The 17,836-nt window shown below is 35.8% G+C and overlaps 1 protein-coding gene across 2 annotated transcripts in view; it reads right to left on the minus strand.

Moving 5' to 3' along the window:
• The window catches only part of SMG1 (SMG1 nonsense mediated mRNA decay associated PI3K related kinase), a 63,839-nt gene that overhangs the window by 22,544 nt on the left and 23,459 nt on the right, over nt 1-17,836 (minus strand). For both annotated transcript variants that reach the window (XM_064672909.1, XM_064672908.1), the window contains 22 exons: nt 16,774-16,947; nt 15,558-15,782; nt 14,791-14,892; nt 14,131-14,400; nt 13,442-13,572; nt 12,575-12,736; nt 11,979-12,097; nt 11,148-11,235; nt 10,964-11,065; nt 10,383-10,523; nt 9,891-10,090; nt 9,427-9,623; nt 8,578-8,745; nt 7,600-7,754; nt 6,372-6,517; nt 5,496-5,697; nt 3,700-3,809; nt 3,168-3,315; nt 2,631-2,790; nt 1,871-1,991; nt 954-1,202; nt 365-649 (listed from right to left, as the gene is read on the minus strand). In XM_064672909.1, the coding sequence (XP_064528979.1) occupies nt 365-649; nt 954-1,202; nt 1,871-1,991; nt 2,631-2,790; nt 3,168-3,315; nt 3,700-3,809; nt 5,496-5,697; nt 6,372-6,517; nt 7,600-7,754; nt 8,578-8,745; nt 9,427-9,623; nt 9,891-10,090; nt 10,383-10,523; nt 10,964-11,065; nt 11,148-11,235; nt 11,979-12,097; nt 12,575-12,736; nt 13,442-13,572; nt 14,131-14,400; nt 14,791-14,892; nt 15,558-15,782; nt 16,774-16,947 (3,655 nt within the window). The remainder of the gene's footprint in view (nt 1-364; nt 650-953; nt 1,203-1,870; nt 1,992-2,630; nt 2,791-3,167; nt 3,316-3,699; nt 3,810-5,495; nt 5,698-6,371; nt 6,518-7,599; nt 7,755-8,577; nt 8,746-9,426; nt 9,624-9,890; nt 10,091-10,382; nt 10,524-10,963; nt 11,066-11,147; nt 11,236-11,978; nt 12,098-12,574; nt 12,737-13,441; nt 13,573-14,130; nt 14,401-14,790; nt 14,893-15,557; nt 15,783-16,773; nt 16,948-17,836) is intronic.

Consider the following 17,836-nt stretch of genomic DNA (forward strand, 5'->3'; position numbering starts at 1 on the left):
TCCTATCCATGCTTAATCTGAAAGCTCTCATTCAATCTTTAGCAAATAAATAAGATGAAAACAAACATATATGGGACAAAAATTTATATCCTCATACAAAATAAGTGCATACCAGTTTCTTCTTAAGGCCATCATCGTTTCAATGAGAAAAACGTTATAGAAATATGACAGAAATTTTAAGGTGTTTGGGTTTTTTGACTGTATATAGTTACCTATTGCAGAAAACACACGCTGTTTATATCTGTATTAGGAAAACAAATACGAGTGATGGAGCACTTAGTCCTTATCAATATAACTGGTGCTATCCCTCAGTGGAATCACCAGTAACTAATTTTAAAAAGAATAAGAAGGAGGAGAAATGTACCTGTAGATTCACTTTCAATCCTAGGATATTCTTCTTCTAGCGTATTAACAGCTGGGAGATCAATCAAATTATATATGTTTTTAGACAAGGTAGACAGACCAGTGTGATTCTGCTGCTGTCGAGCTCTATACACTTGTTTCAACTGTCCTGAAATCTCTTTCCATTCTGCTTGAATCCATTTAGCCAGTGTGAGAATAGATTTAGCAACTGCATATTCGGCTTTGGCAGATTTGCAGAAAGATATGGCACAAGAACTCAGCATTTCCATGGCATGTGTTGACTGACCTGCATATCATGAAAAGCAAATCTTCAGTACTGTGTTAACATTATTCAAAACACTTCCGAAATTCAATGTATTCAGATACAGCTTGTAGCAATGTATTTTTACATAGAAAATTCTCTTTTGAAGTTAAAAATTACAAGTAAGAAAAGATTTGTGGAAACCCTTTCAGACTGAGACAACAGTTAATAGTATGAAATCAGTTCCTAATGATACTGTCCTGTTATGATTTCTTTGAGATCAGGGGAATTAGTCTGGTTACAAAGACAAGCAGCTCAAACCACTATAATACAAATAGCAAACACTCACCTGCTGTGTATAACAATTTTGTTTTCTCAATATCGAGTTCAGGGCCCCATTTTTCATCTATCTGACCCGGAGCAGACAACTTTTTAAAGTGCTGGACTAAGTCCTGAGCAGTGGTGGTTTTTCCCAGCTGAACCTCACTGCACTGGGCAAGCAGCCGTGTGGCCAGGGCGATATTTCCTCGCTTCCGAGCAAATTTCGCTGCTGTTAAGCCCAGTTCCATTAGATGGCTTTTAATTGGGACTGTTGGTTCTGCAGAAGGAAGCAAGACATTGTATCACATAATCATTTAATAATTTTGTTGGCAGACAGATAATTTCTGCCCAATGTATTCCGTACATGGCCATCAGTGAAAAATCTCTCAGCTCTCTCATTTTTTATATTTCCTTCAGAAACTGAGATGATTTAACTTAGCCTAGAATATTCACACACTCCCTCTGAAACAAAAAATATATCCACAGATTATCTGTTGGGCAAAAGAGATTTTTTCCACTATAATCACTCTTCTTAGCTAATAAACCTACTTGTCCCCTGATAGAACTTTCCTCCCATTACCTCTTCTTATACTGCACATTTAAATGGCTTTTGTGACTGTTTTTTTTAAAGACCCATTATTCATACTGTGAAGTGTTCAAAAGTGAAAGCATCTAAAGTGCGAAGAGTTGAGCAAGCAAGGTTATTAGGAGAGTACAGAACTGCTAAACACTTCAGAATACATTTTTTTCTTTTTAACACTGTCTATATCACAGCAGTAATTGAGATCATGAGTTGTAAAGCAAGACACCCAAAGGACAAAACCTGGCTTTTAAAAAGTAATCCATCTAAACAATAAAAAAAGACATAGCTGCTGCTTTCAGCAGATAATTCAAGTTCAAATTCTGCATTTACTTTTCACAACACTAATATGAGAGCTTACATACCTTTAAGCTTTTCCATCAATTGATTCTGGTACACCGTGTACCTCAGTGCATGCATCCATGGCCTCACATCATGCTGTTTGCATGACCTCAAAGCATCATTGAAGAGAGGTACAAGACAGTCCTGAAGAGGCACAGAAGTTTCATAGTTCTCATAAGAGACAACTTTACCACAATGTATTTTCACTTATTAAAAGCAAAGACCATTTTAGTGCAGAGGAAATATTTTTATTTGTATTAGTAGCCACACTTTGCCATTAACTAATAAAACCTAAATATGTTTTATGCTTGATTTTGAGAGGACAACATTAAGAATTTGCTCAAAATCAAGCTGAATTCTTTTCTGAACACTGTGATTAGTAATTAAGAACTAGATCATTCATACCGTTTGGAGTCTGCTGAAGTAATTTTTTTAATCAAGTTCCTTTTAAAGCAAATTACATGTTTTGCACGACTAAGTGTTACAATGTATCTAGAGAAGAAATACCAACACTTCTCTAAAAGGCAACTACCAATAAGACTTCAAAAATACTGTAAGTGTAACTGAAAGAGCTGTCATATATTTATAACTATAGAAAAGTCCAATTGAGATGTAAACCTAAAAAAAACTTGGGTCAAGGCACATTAGTAAACTAAATGAGATCTTTTTACAGTATAATTAACAACTGTCAGAACAATTAATGTATGTTTTATATTCAACACTCCACAACATGACATGGAGAAAGACATCACCCCAATTTAGCTTTTAAACACACAGATATACCTCAGATGTCAGCCTGTTGCACACGGTGTTTTCCAAAGCAGAAGAACAATACAACTGAAGAGTGCTCAACACTGGTAAAGACTGAGACACAGTGAGTGTAGAAAGTCTCAAGGGCCCAATAGCAATACGGGATGTTTGCTTTAAGTACTTAATAAGATTTCTGAAATAAAAGGATCAGAGCAGTCATTTTTGTTAACTAGACTTTAAGAGTAAATAGAGATATCAAAATTACTGAAGAAAACCCAAATTCAACATCTTTAAAAAGATGACAAGATAATCTTGCACTCTTACACACAAGTTACAATACTTTATTAATAAACTGACAAGCAGAATTACTTTATCAGCTCAAAGGACCTTATCAATTACATAAACTCCAAGTTAAACATCATCTTATTTTTCCTCAGTAAGCTCATAACTCACAACTAGAGCTGGCAGCAAACTACTATAGGTGCTGAAGCTTTACACAAAGTTATGTTTAACAAGCTAGAAAAGGTTTTCACAGTGTATTACATTCATTCATAGCACATTTCAACTTACTCAGATATTGACTGCCACTTTTGCTCCTGTTCTATGTGGTTTACAGCTGTTGCCAGACACACTGAACTTCTCAAAAGCTGTACTTCAACTGCTTTTTGAAGTTCTCTTGGATCAGGACTTAGCATATTAGGAAGGAGCTTCTTCATGTCTACATGGAGATTAAACAATTGAAACCAACTAGAACTGCCAAATTTTATCAAATTCCACTATCTGAGAACGCATTTTTGACAGTAAGGAAGTTTGGGGAAAAAAAAAAAAACTTTTAAAAATATATATTATATATATATATTCATGTTAGAAATCCATGACAGATTACTTCTAAACAGTCACATTAACTCCAGAAAACACACTTGCATGAACATTTAGGATGACCACTGCCAATTATTTTGAAGCCTGATTCATAAAGGTTATGGTCAGTCCACTGAACACAGCAAACTGCATTCAGAAGTTTCAGCCTGTCATTTAGAGAAACAGATATATGAAGAAATATTTACTTTTGTATTTGAAGTAATATTAATTTAAGCATTTATACCTATTTTTTCTTTGGATCCGCCTGCAAGCAGGTTGATATTTTCTCCTGGTAATAATTCTAGTTGTTCAGTGCATTCAGTAAGTTGTCCAGACTCAAAGCTGCTCAAAGATCTGCAATTCAATGTTTATAGTTTTATTTTCACATTTTTTACTTTACTCCAGTTGCTAAGTCTATTATACAACAAACACTCAAGACTAACTTCAATTCTAGAGCGCTTACAATGAATTCTAAGCAAAAAAATCCCAATTTTCACACAGATCAATAAAAGGCACTAGTACTGCAACAAATGGATAAATTGAGTATTGAAGTGACAGGGAAGAACAGCTCTCCAGCTGTGAAGCTTTTCCTATTACCATGTAATACTCTTCTACCAGAGTCTGGAAGTCCAAGTAAACCCAAAACTTTTTCCCCTGTCTATGCACAGAAAAGTTTCATGGCAGAATTTCATGAGGCCACGGTTTCATCTCCTTTACACGAAACCAAGACTGCAGAAATACTGGAGTATTTCCAGGTCATAAACAAATTTATGTTGCTTATTGGTTTATATTGCTTAACAGCCTGAAGCAGCAAATTTAATGTTTCCCGCCTCCCCCCCATTCTACATTAGAAAATAATTTGGGCATTACAGATTTTACAGAACTACACAAAAAATAGCACCGAAAAGCTAAGAGGCTTGATGTCTCAGAATATTCCAGTGTTCAATATTCTTGTTACTAACCACTGAAGGAGGAATTGCCCAAGTATCTGGACTAGAAAAGAAGCAAAAATTCAGCATGTTAAATTGCCCTTTTCTGCTGAATTATTTTGATTCTCATTACTACAGTGTCTCCTAGCCTGTTCAGGGTCAGAAGAGTCAAAGTGCTGTTCATCCTCAGGAGTTCTCTACAGGATTTTTCTCATTAGATAGTACCTTACTTCCAGTAATTATTTGAATGAAAACTAACTTAAACCAGTGAAAATGACGAGACCTCTGCAATGGTACCACAAGTACAGTGGGTTTAGTTTAGAAAAACACAAATACTCAGAAATGACACATTTTCACATCCATAACAAGCACTCACCCTCCTAATGAATTAACTGCACAACTGCAATAAGGAAAAGGATCACCCCTTTCTCTGACAGAAGCACCTGTTTCCTTCTATCCTTTTATTTCCAAGTCAAGAAATTTCAGCCAGAAGGATTTTACAATGTTTACCACAATAGTACAGGGATGGAAAGTAATCAAATTGTCAAAAAAGGACCCTTAAACCTTGAAGGACTATTCAATGTCCAATTTTTTCATGAACCAGACAAATACCAAGGGTCAGGAAATAAATGCACAAACTACAATTCTAAATTCCATTAAAAAAACCAAAACAAAACAACAAAGATTAAAGCAGCCAAGACTGCTCCTTCCTATATTTTTACATTAAATTAATGAATTAAAATATTTAAGAACTGTACCACTGAAAGGCATTTTACTTCCTGCTATTATTTAAGCTGTGCAAAAGAATGCATCTTTTGCTAAGAGAAGCAGAACAGATTTGGTATATTTTTCCTTCAATGCAATATGTTTTTCTTGAACACTAAGAAGCCTCAGCAGCCAGAAAGGTATAGTAACTATTTAGAATGGTATTACCTCTTCACTCATCTGTAAATATCATAGCCAAGTTTTCACCCTCCCCAGAACACAACTGTCTTATTTGCATGCCTCTATTTAGAAACTGACATTTTCTAAAATCCATGTACACTTTAATGTTTCAGTTCTAAATTAATGAACGCCAAGGTACTGTTGAACAAATTAATTATATCCTTACTTTATGTAGTTAAAATCTGCTTTCAGATTGATTGAGGTATTACTATTGCTTTTCTTCAATTCGTGGACCATATTTTGCCACTCCTGAACAGCAGCCCAGTCCGCAATGGAAATGTAACATTCACATGCCTTGTTACCCAAGTAGTTTATAACTTCAGGTGAAGAGTCACTTGGCTTAGTCAGGACAGTTTTTCTAGTTTCTCCTGTGAAATGAAAAAAATATATATAGACACACTTAAATTTACATTTCAAAATAGCAATTCTATTACTTAAATGTAATTTCTATGTCTTTGGTCAAGAAAAACACTTAATTTCTTTAAAAAAATCAAATAGTTACACAATGTCTGCAGTATTCTTCCCCTGACACTCTTTCTAAGGGAAAAAAAAGAGAACCTTTTCAAAAGGAGGTTTTGGAAAATTTTAATCCAGATCTGTAAAGAAACATCAAAACAGAAAAACAGAACAACTAAATTAGGAATAAAGAAGGTTCTTTCTCAAAGATGAAACGGAATACTGCAACCAAGCCTTAGTTAAAAACCTCTGAGTAACTAGTGTATTTATGATACAATTATGTCATAAATACTAAGGTTTAAGTTATGATGATCTAAAATACATTAGAATTAAATTAGGAAGTTACAAAGTATTTTACCTATTACTTTTAGATTCATTGAGCTAGATCTCAGCACTGCAAACCCTCCTATCTACACACAATATTTGTTTCAATAGCATTAGGTGGTTCAGTTTAACTGCAGACAGAAACACGTTTTTGGATTTCAGAGTCAGACATTCCCATGGCTGTATCATTGAACATTCTCATTTTATGTACACACACTTACAAAACTGCACTTCTCTTAAAAAGCAAACAATAAACACTGACCATTCAAGGAATGCTTTGGGCTGGCATTATTCACACTGTTTGAATTGGCCAACTTCAGAACAGTCTTGTCAAAGCCTGTTATACAGCAATCCACCCCCGTCATGGAGCACAGGTGTTCCTGGTATTCCGCAGTTGCTTTTTCAAACCTTAAACAGTTTAATATTTTCGTCAGCATTTTCAAGAACCAAGTTAGGGGATTTTTTTTGTAGATAGACAATATTTTAAGCATTTCTTTACCCCAATACTCAAAAAGTTTACATGTCACCTTCAGCAAAAGACAGGGATTAACATAGCATACAAGCTTACTGGCTGAATTTTCCGGTTACAGCGTAAGATAAAAGCTTGTCCATTCTTAAATTCAACCTCAAGCCAAGTATAGGCAGAAGGAAATAAATTTATTTTATATTTGACTGTCACTCTTTTTACCTGAATGAGTAGAACTGAATACTGACTAAATACATATAATTTACTAGAGGACTGCAGAACTGGCTCTAGGGCAACAATTCACACCTTAAACTTGATATTTCTGAGAAATGTCCCACCTATTACAAAACTGCACATGATTTTAAGGAATCTTACAAAAAAAAAAAAGGAAAAAGATAGTTATAAATTTTAAATCTTTGGGTTTGTTTGGGGATTTTCACATGGAAGGTAGATGATAGGTGTCTCTTTTTCATTTCATACAGAAGAAGTGATGCATTCCTTTAAGGAGATGAAAACACCAAAACCAAGGCACATCCTATCTGGAACGATGACCCACTTATTTGTATCTGTATCCAAAGATTCTACTGCAATAGACACAGAAGCCACCTTTTCAAAGCTGAAGTAAAACTGGAAAGCATGTCCCTCTCTTGGCAAACTGAGGCAGGTATTCAGATAACACACTGGTCAGAAACTTCACTAGAAAATATTTAAATTAATACTACTTTGCAATGGAAAATTAAATACAATATGAAAACAGCATTGCTGTGTACGAAAAACTAAGAAAACAAATTAGGAACACAATTTATATTCAGATCGTGGTAATTTATTTAAAACTAACAGTTAAAATACCTAAAAGTGCTGGATGCATTAGGTATCTCTGAAAAGATACACTGACTTTAACTGACATGGAAATTAGATCAGCAGTCTTGACTCATCCCACAATTTAAAAGACTCAGAAATAGAACTACTCATAAGAAGGAAAATCGTCCCAGTTTGTAGCATCCAGTTATTTAAGAAAACTTACCGCCCTTCTGCTTGTTGAGCTACAGAATTGATCCAGGAGAGACTCTTCCCAACTACAGCAGACGACCAGACAGCAATACCCTGAATAGCTTCAGGACAGTGAAGCTCACATAATGCTTCTACCAGCATCATAATTGTCACTTCCAATTCATTTCCCTACAAGCAAACCAAAAGCATTATTTAACAAGACCCATATAAATTAAGAGCTATATACACGTGTGGGTAAATACTTGAAAATGGTGAAGCAGCAGTTCATTACAAGCATCTACAAGTGCTCCTCATATCCATTCACTGCACTGCTTTTGGAAAAGCAGGGGAGCTAAGGTGACAGTATGTGCTGTGAAACCACAGCCTGAATGCCAGCAGTCAGCAATCACTATGTGATGCTTTATACCTACCTGAGAATTCATAAAGCAGCATGAATGAAACAAGTATCTATCAATCCTTCTTTGATAAAATATTTAAGCAAATCAAGTCACATACTGAAGAAACTATTCATCCTTTTCAAGAAGGCTTTAACCACTTTATCCACTTATCCCACCCCTGCACTTAACCTGCTAGTTACTTACAGAGGAAGGATACCCTCATGATACACTCCCCTTCCTCCTCATACCCACAGATAAGCAAAGACATTACACTACCATAAGCTTGGGAAGGCCTCATACTAATGCAGCACCAGTTTCATAAGGTTTAACCAGGACCTTCTACTTAAAAAAGGGTGCCATTCAATCTGTGAATTAACTATAGCACTCATTTCTGTGTAGTATTTGACCACACATGTACAGTACATCCTAATCTTCAACCAACCTACTGTATCCAACTTATAACCACAAAAGTCTGTCAATACAGAATTAAGAGTTAAATAACACATTCCTTTACATACCAGTTGGTTTAATAACAACTGATTGCCTTAGCTTAGTTCTTTTACAATACAACGGGAATATTTTTGCAGTATCTACAGAGTTTGAAAAGAGAGTACCTGAGAGATACTATTATTAGTTTTCATTTCTGTGAGTAAATCAAATCCATGCCTGACTGTCACAGCAGGTTGGCCAGCCAGCAATCCAACTCTCATGATGGAAAGTCTAATCCGTGTCAGCCAATCCTGGCACGTCTGACGATTAGTATAGAAGAACGTCCTGATAACCTTTAAAGACAGAAGAAAAGTTTCAAATCACCATTCTTCTGTACAAATCAAAATAGTTACATTAAGTACTTCATAATAATCAAAGGCAGGAAGGTTTCCTTTCTCCACCTGAGATGAAGAAATGGGTAAAATTCTGCATCTTTCATTTTATTAACACAGATGGTCTGGAATCACGTGTAGCATCCAACTGGCCAGGCACACTGGCAAGCTAAAAGTCTTTAGACTAACTGACTGCAAATTATGTATTACTGTCATGTCAAAGTCTGGTTATTAAACAGTTTATTTCAACAGGGAAGAGTGTTTTGCAGTTAGAACTACACAAAGAGGTATGTTGCTTATAAATAATTACTACATTCCTCAGAAAGCAATTTAAAGCCCCAAATAACTGTGTTACTTTATAACAAAACTGCTGACAATCTACAAATAGGAGACTGCTACAAATCAGAGGTACTACAGACTTGATTGATTTGTACCACTATACAAACTGGTACTCCAGAAATATAGCCTGGTTTAACATGTTCTCCAGGAATAAGCCCAAGTCAAAGCCAGATTTTTTTAAGAGTCTCAAACTTTGTTTGAGAAGTTCTTCTGAAATTTAACAGTTAAGAACTGAACAACCCTGAAAGCACTGTTCACTCAGTAGACTGTTCTGAGTAACATCAGCACTGTAAACAGACATACCTTGGGTGGGGAGGTCAGGGCATTGGCACATCCTTCATATGCATTGTACATCAATTTTTCTAAGTTCTCCAAATACTGCAGAAGGAGAACAAGCCTAAGCTGGTTGCTACTGTGTCCTTCGTCATTGTCTGCAGTAGTCCACTGGTTGACATCTTGATCAGGGTTTAATGTATGGGCTGCAAGGTTCCTAATAATACCTACACGTTTTACCAAAACATGGGGGGAAAAAAGTTACCAGACAGTATTGTATTTAAACATGTCAAAGGATAGAAGCTAGTTCTCAAAATCTCTCAAAACTATCTAAATTAATCTAATCTATCAAAATTAATAGTAATTATGCAACATCTTTAAAATCTGTAATCACTGAAAAATAAAGCCATTGTGCTTCTTGCCTTGAACATGAAGACCTTAGCTTCATAACCCTATAAAAGTCCCATTAAAATAATCTTATTTTTTCACTTCACCTTCAATTGTTTGAAATGTATCTTGGGCTCTACCCAGAGGAGTTCGTAACTTCGAAAGAACAGTGAACTGAGCTGCTTCCCAAACAGCCCATTGCCAGAGCACAGCATCAGTCTTCAACAGGTTCCGAGGGATGGTTGGCTGATCTCTCTTATCTAGTCTTTGACAGCTATAGAACAACCTTTCTAACCAGTTATCCTTCCTGAAAGAAAACATCACTACATTAGCACAAGTTCATGTGGTAACAAGTTTATACCACACACACTTCATCACCCTATTGCTCTCAAATCTCTCACAAAATTATTTTAAATCAACAACGTACACAGGCAAATATGCCAAAAGGTGTGTATTTAAGATATTTGTAAGTACCAAAAAAACCCTGAAAGTAAAGCAATGTAATTTGTAAAGATAATTACAAATTCTAAACTAAACGTAACTCAGAACTGTTTACTGATTCAACATTCATGGATTCCAGTTCTACAAGAAGTTCTTACCCAGTTCGGTGGAGGTTTCCATACAAAATAAAACTAATGACATCAGAGAAATCCTGTGGGTGGAATGTATTACTTGGAGATTTGCTCATATGACTTCTTATAGCCAAAGAAATTTCTTGTATTTCTGTGTGGGTACGGTTACTGCAGGAAGAGGGGGAAACAACCCATGCTATAATGTACTTGAATAAACCCAAAAAGTTATGCAAAAGAGTTACACAGACACACATACATGCAATGACTGGAAATAAGAATATGCTTTGATATTAAGGCAAGGTGCCTTCAGAGTCCAGGTCTTCAAGTCAAATTGTAGGACATTGCTGAAGCTCTGAATAACATGGACCTTGAAGCATTCATATTTGCTTCAAGAAGTGATACACAGCTTATCAAATTTGCTAATTACTTTGCTACTATCTACTGTTCTTAAACCTCTAAAAAAGTAAGAGATAGCAAGACACTTCGCACTTTTTGATTTTAAGTTAAGAGAGTATGATGACACTGCACTGGCATTATCTTTCAGATAAGTGTCACTGAAGAAAGAAACTAAACAATTCTTTATATTGAAGCTCATTTGAAAAACCTACCTCAACACAACATCTAAAGGAATTGACTTCAGAAGTTTTCCAAAAGCTTGTCTTACACGAGCACCGCTATGTACAAGTTGAACACGACACACATCAACACACCTGCAACAGGAAGGAGGAAGAAGGTGGTAAGATCTCCATTGACAGCATAATTCAAACAACATACAGAATTCTGTGCAAGTACCTTTGTAAAAGGTCATCTGGAAGGGAGGAAGACAGGGCATGGAGGCTACTACATGCTTGAAGACAAATGTTTACATCTTCCAGAAGTGCTGAATTAAGGAGTTGAAAGAAAAAAAAAAAAGTTATTCTTGCTGGAATTAGATAACTCCTGCATTACTCTGGTTGTGGCACAGCATCTAATGACATTTCTTCAGCACAGCCAGTAAAAGGAGACATAGGCTTTAAGCAATAGTTTTCATTTCATTTACTGGTTTTACTATTACAAGTAGGTGCTCAGTAAGAAAAAAAGTCACTTGTGCTACCAGTTTCAGTAACAACTTATGGGCCCATTTTAACTGCTGACAGATAAATCCTTCTATGATCTCTGCACATTGGCATTGTAGATATTTTCTTTCCCCATTGAAATACATTAAGGTGAAGTTAGTAACTCCTGGCCTTGGGAAATTACTGCTAGTATTATGCTACTAAAAGCATTTGTTCCCATATTTTTGTTTCCAGGTTTTGAAATCTAAACCACCATGTCACATTAATGGAACAGTTCTAGTGCTTTGGATAAAGTAACAATTTTTGATTGGGAAATTGATCTACCAAAAAAATCACCGATGTATCAAATCTTACTTGTAAGAAAATTAATGGTTACGTAAGTCATAGGCAGAGATCCCCTTGATAAAAATCATAAAGAGAGAGTGTAAGTTTTTGCACAATACAAACTTGGAGCATCTCCAAAGTAAATGAAACAAGTACAGTTGCTGCTATCAGCAGGATAAGGCCACCCATGTACTTAATTTTTGAAATGTAAAAGACAGTTAAGTAGAAATATGCAGTATCTTACTGTTTGCTAAAAGTCCTTTACAAAACTTATGGAAAGATGGGAGGGAAAATAACGGTGCATATGTTTCTGATTTTTTCATCAGAAGAGCCACTTCCAAAGCCCACGTTGTAAGTAGTTTCCTTCAAAAAACAAGAGTATTATTCGCTCTACACAGTTACAGAAAGGTACTTTCCAATATAACTTCAAACTACTTCACGTTACAGATCTGTATTATAATGTAATTCATTTTTTAAAGAAGATGTTTCATAACTTGAAACATGTCCCCAGCTTTCAAAGCATTTTGGTAACACAGAGTGGCAACTATTGTAAAAGGACACTTTCAGTGAGCAAACCCTTTCTTTCAATAATGTTTGATAGCTCTGCTTTTACTGTACAGACCTTAGGATGCTTTTAACTCTTCTAGCTTTCATGTATAAAAACGAGCAGCTGCTTTTTCCACAGGTATTTAATTATTAAAGTTTTTAAAACCCTAAATATTTGACTGCTTAAATTTACCCCCAAGTTTTACAGATAAAAATTATCCTGGTTTCTGAATTAAGGCATTCTACTGGGAAATAAAAAAATACCTCCTGATTCCTAAGAAAATGTTAAGTTACCTGGTATCTTGAGTAAGGTTATCCTTCTTAAGGAGTAGCCCCAAAAGGTTTAGTATGATTGAGAAATGTTTTTTTGTTGCTGTGGTTACAGTACTAATAACTGCTCCGTCAAACAGAGAGGGAGAGGAAGAACTGAGGCTACTGGATATGAAATGGTCATGTCTGAAAAGGCAAGAAAAAGCAAAATATGTAAAACCACCCCAAGATTAGGGATACTTCCTTGAAGTTTACAGGAGGGAGGAAAAACAACAACAACAAACAGCAGAATTTCAATTTACACCCTCACAGTAACCACACTATGTCAAAACCCAAGTGTTTTGATCCCTAGTCTAAAAGAACAAAGCTACAATTTTACATCAGTCCAGGCAGCCCAGTAACCTATTTTCAAGTGTCTGGTATCCAGTGCTTGGTGAAAAATCATCAATACCAAGCCATGTACAGAATAACAGTTAAACTGGTATATTCCATTACTTAGATAACATTTTGTACTAATAAGGTCTGAAACATATTTACATCTGCTGTTTATATCTTATTAACTATCCTGGATCTCTCATTAAGGAAAATCATAAATAAATATTACTTCCTTATTTACTTTCAGAAGAGTTCTTCCTCAGTTATCTCTATTCAAACACAAGATTTCCAATCTGCCTTTGAATAAAAGGCCAACTTTAAGCCATGGAATGCTTTCCTGGCTGAGACACAGCTTCCCTGCAATTAATGGAAGTACAAAGTGATCAGGGAAGTCTGGGCAATAGTTTGATTGTAATTGAAGCTTGTAATTTAAATTCATCCCTTCAACAACATATTCTTTTCAGATCAGTCCATCCTAGTGCTCTTAAAATACTGATGAATTATTAAACTTCATACCTGGAACAGTGGGAATACAATGTATAGAGCACTGCATACTGAACAGCAGGGAAGTGAACTGCTATGTCACCATGAACAATCATCAGATTTTTACTCAGCAGTGCAAACACAGTCGGTGAAAGGGCCCACATCTAGAAAACAATTGCAACATAAGCAAAGAAACATAATAAACAGGAGCTATTTTTAAGTGTAGTTTCCATACCATTAATTATGTTTTGCTTTTTCCCATGGGAAATAATTTAACTCTATTATTTTCTGACCTTAATTGTCACTATTTTCTTTCCCCTTTTTAAACAGTCTGCTAAAAGCAGTTCATGGTTTTATTTGGAAAGATCTGGAAAAAGTGTTTTCACATGGCCAATATACTCCCAAAGGACACACTACCTGCTTTTATCTGTCTTGATTTTCAAAAGTAATTACTATGATAATAGAATCGATCCATTAATAACCTTGTAAGATGCTCTTCCCTAGAAACTGCTTTCTCTTATTCACCAACGAGAGATACAATCCACTGATTACGTTTCACTTAAGTTCTAATATTGGAAGTTTTTCTATAACAAATTAGAAGACAAGTATGATCATTTTAATTATTTGTATGTGCCCTACTGGTGTAACACAATGGGGTATATTTTGAGTAATAAAGTACTTTTTACACTTATTGCTTAACTGTCTGTAGAGTTTTTACTCACCCCAATTAATGAGTTTTTAGCATTTCCAATAGTACTTAGAGCACTGAGGTCAAATATAACAACAAACTTGGCATTATCCACATTGGATATAAGCTTCTTGAAAGAGTCATGCTGGATTTCAGAACAGGCCTCAGGAAGGTGTAAACTATGAAGAAGACTATTTAGAGCACAGGTCATTTCTCCTAGAATCAACCTGTAAGCAGTCTCCAAAACAGGAATGTTCTTCAGGCTCAGTACAGCTTGGTATACAGCAAGGGCTGCTGCAACAACCTTGGGAATACAATTAGAACAAAATCATAAAATATACTGATTAGCAACACAGAATTGAAAATTACTCTTCTTTAATAGCCTGGTCTGGTGCACATACCTATTTTCAGCTTTCTGTAATTAAGTACCTCTTGCTTAGAGCATCTATTAATTACTTTCTTGATCATCCACCTAACACACTGAGTACCAAAGCCAGGTCAGCTAAAGACTTCTCTATCAGGAATGATGGCAAACTTACCCATTCTTTATCAAGCTATATCTGTCTTTTCAGAAGTTTCACAGATACACAGATTAAAAAATATATTTAAGATGAACAAAGTTTTATGGCTTAACATATTCTAGGAAATTCATGAAGGCTCTTGTAATACACCTGTAGAAGTCACTTCCTCTTACCTCTTTCTCTTTATGATAACGAAGAACAAGTAGTTTAGACTCTGGTATAAATAATTTCTCTACAAATGATGATGGTAGTTTCGTATTTATTTGTTCAACAATCTGGGGATAAAAACAAAATTATAAATATCTTCAATAACATAAAAAAAAATTAGGTAAAGATTCATTAAAATACTGGTTTTCTAGTTTGTATACACTGTTTAGAAAACTAGAAAAAAGTTTCCCAGCAGGAAATTTGCAGTTACTTTCAGGCTTTAACAGCACAGTTGAGAGATGTGTGATTATTTACATCAATGTAAGATTTAAGAGTTTGCAGCCTACACATTAAGTGCTGTTTTGAAGAAGTTTGACTTTCCAAGTCATGGCATAATTAGATAAACAGAACATATTAAGCACTAAGATTCTGAAATCATTCAGGTGGTGTTAACAACTGCAAAGGCCAGAGAACTGCATTGTCCAACAGTCAAGCCAGACACGAGAAGAAAAACAAGAGAAAAACCATCCAAAACAACAGTAAAAAAACAACCCCACCAGAAAACATGAATACTCAGGCTAAAACTAAATGCCACTTCATCAACAAGCCAAATGCCTAAACAACCCAGCAGCACAAGCTATACAGAAAAACAGCATTTATAACAGGAACTTCTTGCTTATGATCAGGAAGAGTTGAAAATATTTATCTAACACACACCCAAAAAAAGGAAGGTAGCTTAGAAGACAATGTTTTTCAATGCAAAACCCCCACGATAATAAAAATATGTACAAACCAGTGTCAACAGATTCAGGACTGAAATGACATAATCAGTGCCACAAGTCTGACAATTTTCCATTTGATCTAATCCATATGTGATGACCATGTCACAGTGTATGGTCATACTTGGATCCAGGCTGCCAAGTAAAACCCCAACACACTCATTGGCAGCTGTAAGCACTGCTTCAGAAAAGAATACTTGGTTTGCTGCAGTCACACATCTCATTACTCTGTACAGAACCTGAAAAATTAAAACCATAACTGAATTAAACTCCATTAAAAAGAGATGCTCTTTAATTGTATTAACATCCTTTTGATATCCTGTCCCACCACCTACTCTGCAGCTTGGTCAATTCTATTCTGAATAATGCACATGACAGCATTACACTTCAGAAGTGTAAGAAAAAAACAAACTTTCAATTGCTTGGTTTCCAATTCAGCTGAAGACCTAGGAGACCTAAATTCATTATTCACAATTCTGCTCAGTTCCAACAGAACTCCTCTTGTAAAAGAGACTAGTTTGAATTTTCTTGAGACAGACTAGTTTCGTCACAAGAATCCTCTACAGATTAAGACAGAAGTTACATAACTGTTTTGTCTTTAACTGGGAAATCCACACACTTATTTATTCACGAAGTTGTGTCCCTCACAAAATTCTGCAAGGGCATAAATTCCAACTGTGCAGCTCACACAGCAACAACAAGATTTTGACTACAGGTATTTTTATCTATCTCCTCCTCCCTGTTACAGAACTATAGCAGCTACTTAGCATATTATATAATATTTATTATGAGTTCACACCGGGTACTATAGAACAAGAGGAGTTCTCAGATTTGAGAGATACAATTTCAGTATGAATAAAACCCTCACATTTTATAAAACCAAACTCACAAATTGAATTCAAGTTTTTACAGGATCATAGCTATGTGAATAAATGGCAACATGGTTTCAAAGACAGATAACAAGCATAAATCTAGCCATATGAAGTTAAAAAACCTAAAAAAGTTCATTTCTGCTATGTGATTCCCATGTGCCACTATCACAATCTATACTTTAATATTTAATAAAATTATTGTAGCATATTTGAGAAAACAGATTTACTCAAAGCTGAGAATATGCATATTCATGTAAAATCCATAAAACCTAAATAAACCCAACAACGAATAGCATCATTATATGGTGATAAATCATGCCAGCAACAAAGAAATACAAAGAAAAACTTGAGTTCTTACATCAGTTACATAAGCTTCTGTAATTGGTGGTCCTCTGATGGGGCTGAAGCGCTCCCCAATGCTCCTCACCACGGTACTGAACACCCGAAGAAGTGCAGCCAGTTTGGGCAGTGACACTGAGGGAGGAGGAATATCCTCATCTACTGATTCCCCAGAAGCCACATGGCTGAGGTCCTACAGCACACAAGTTTTATGGATCAGTGCACATCATTAACTGTTACACACTCACAAAAGATCAAAATATGAGATTGAAAATACTTCATCATCTGTTTTCCAGACATTAAACTGTGCTATCTGATTATGGATGTATTTCTCCAATACCTCAACTACACATATATACACAGGTGGGATATAAGCACACAATGACCATCAAGTCACAGAGCAGTAGTGAGATGCTGCTCATTACCTTAGCCACTGAAACAAAGTACTCTGACTACATCTTGTGAATTAAACCAGAGGCTCATGGAGTTCCTGGTCCCTGGAACATGATCATCCATATTGCTGCACTGTTACAACAGTTGTCTGCGCACTTTTACCACTCTTCCAAAAAATTCCCATCCACAAAGTGGAGTTGATGTTTGAATGGTCATTCCCATCACACTGTTTACGTGCAGTGACGTTGATCTGGAGACTAAGAGTTTACTAACAGACTACTTCATGCCAGCTGGCACCAGTGCCTGGGAACATTCCCAGAAGTGCTGATCTCATTAGTATAGATGTAGCCTGGGTCTATCCCACTGTGAGATAAAGACACACTAGCTGGAACCACCTCCCCCGTGACTTAAGTTAACTAACACATGTTATCTTAAAACTCTTCCGTGACTAAGAATACACACATTGACCAGTTCACAGCAGACAAGTTGATAAGCAGCGACTTCCTGCACTGGTCTGTGAATCCTGACCTGCGAAGCTGCACCATCAGAAGCCCTGGGGTACATGTAAGTACACTGATCAAATTACTGATTCTGCTTGGATTCTGCTCCAAGTACAATTTTACCTATGGAATCTGCATGTTAACATATACAATATAGTATAATCTAGCTACAGACATACACACATAGGA

This window comes from Pseudopipra pipra, chromosome 16 (assembly GCF_036250125.1).
Source record: "Pseudopipra pipra isolate bDixPip1 chromosome 16, bDixPip1.hap1, whole genome shotgun sequence".
NCBI classification, from domain to species: Eukaryota; Metazoa; Chordata; class Aves; order Passeriformes; family Pipridae; genus Pseudopipra; species Pseudopipra pipra.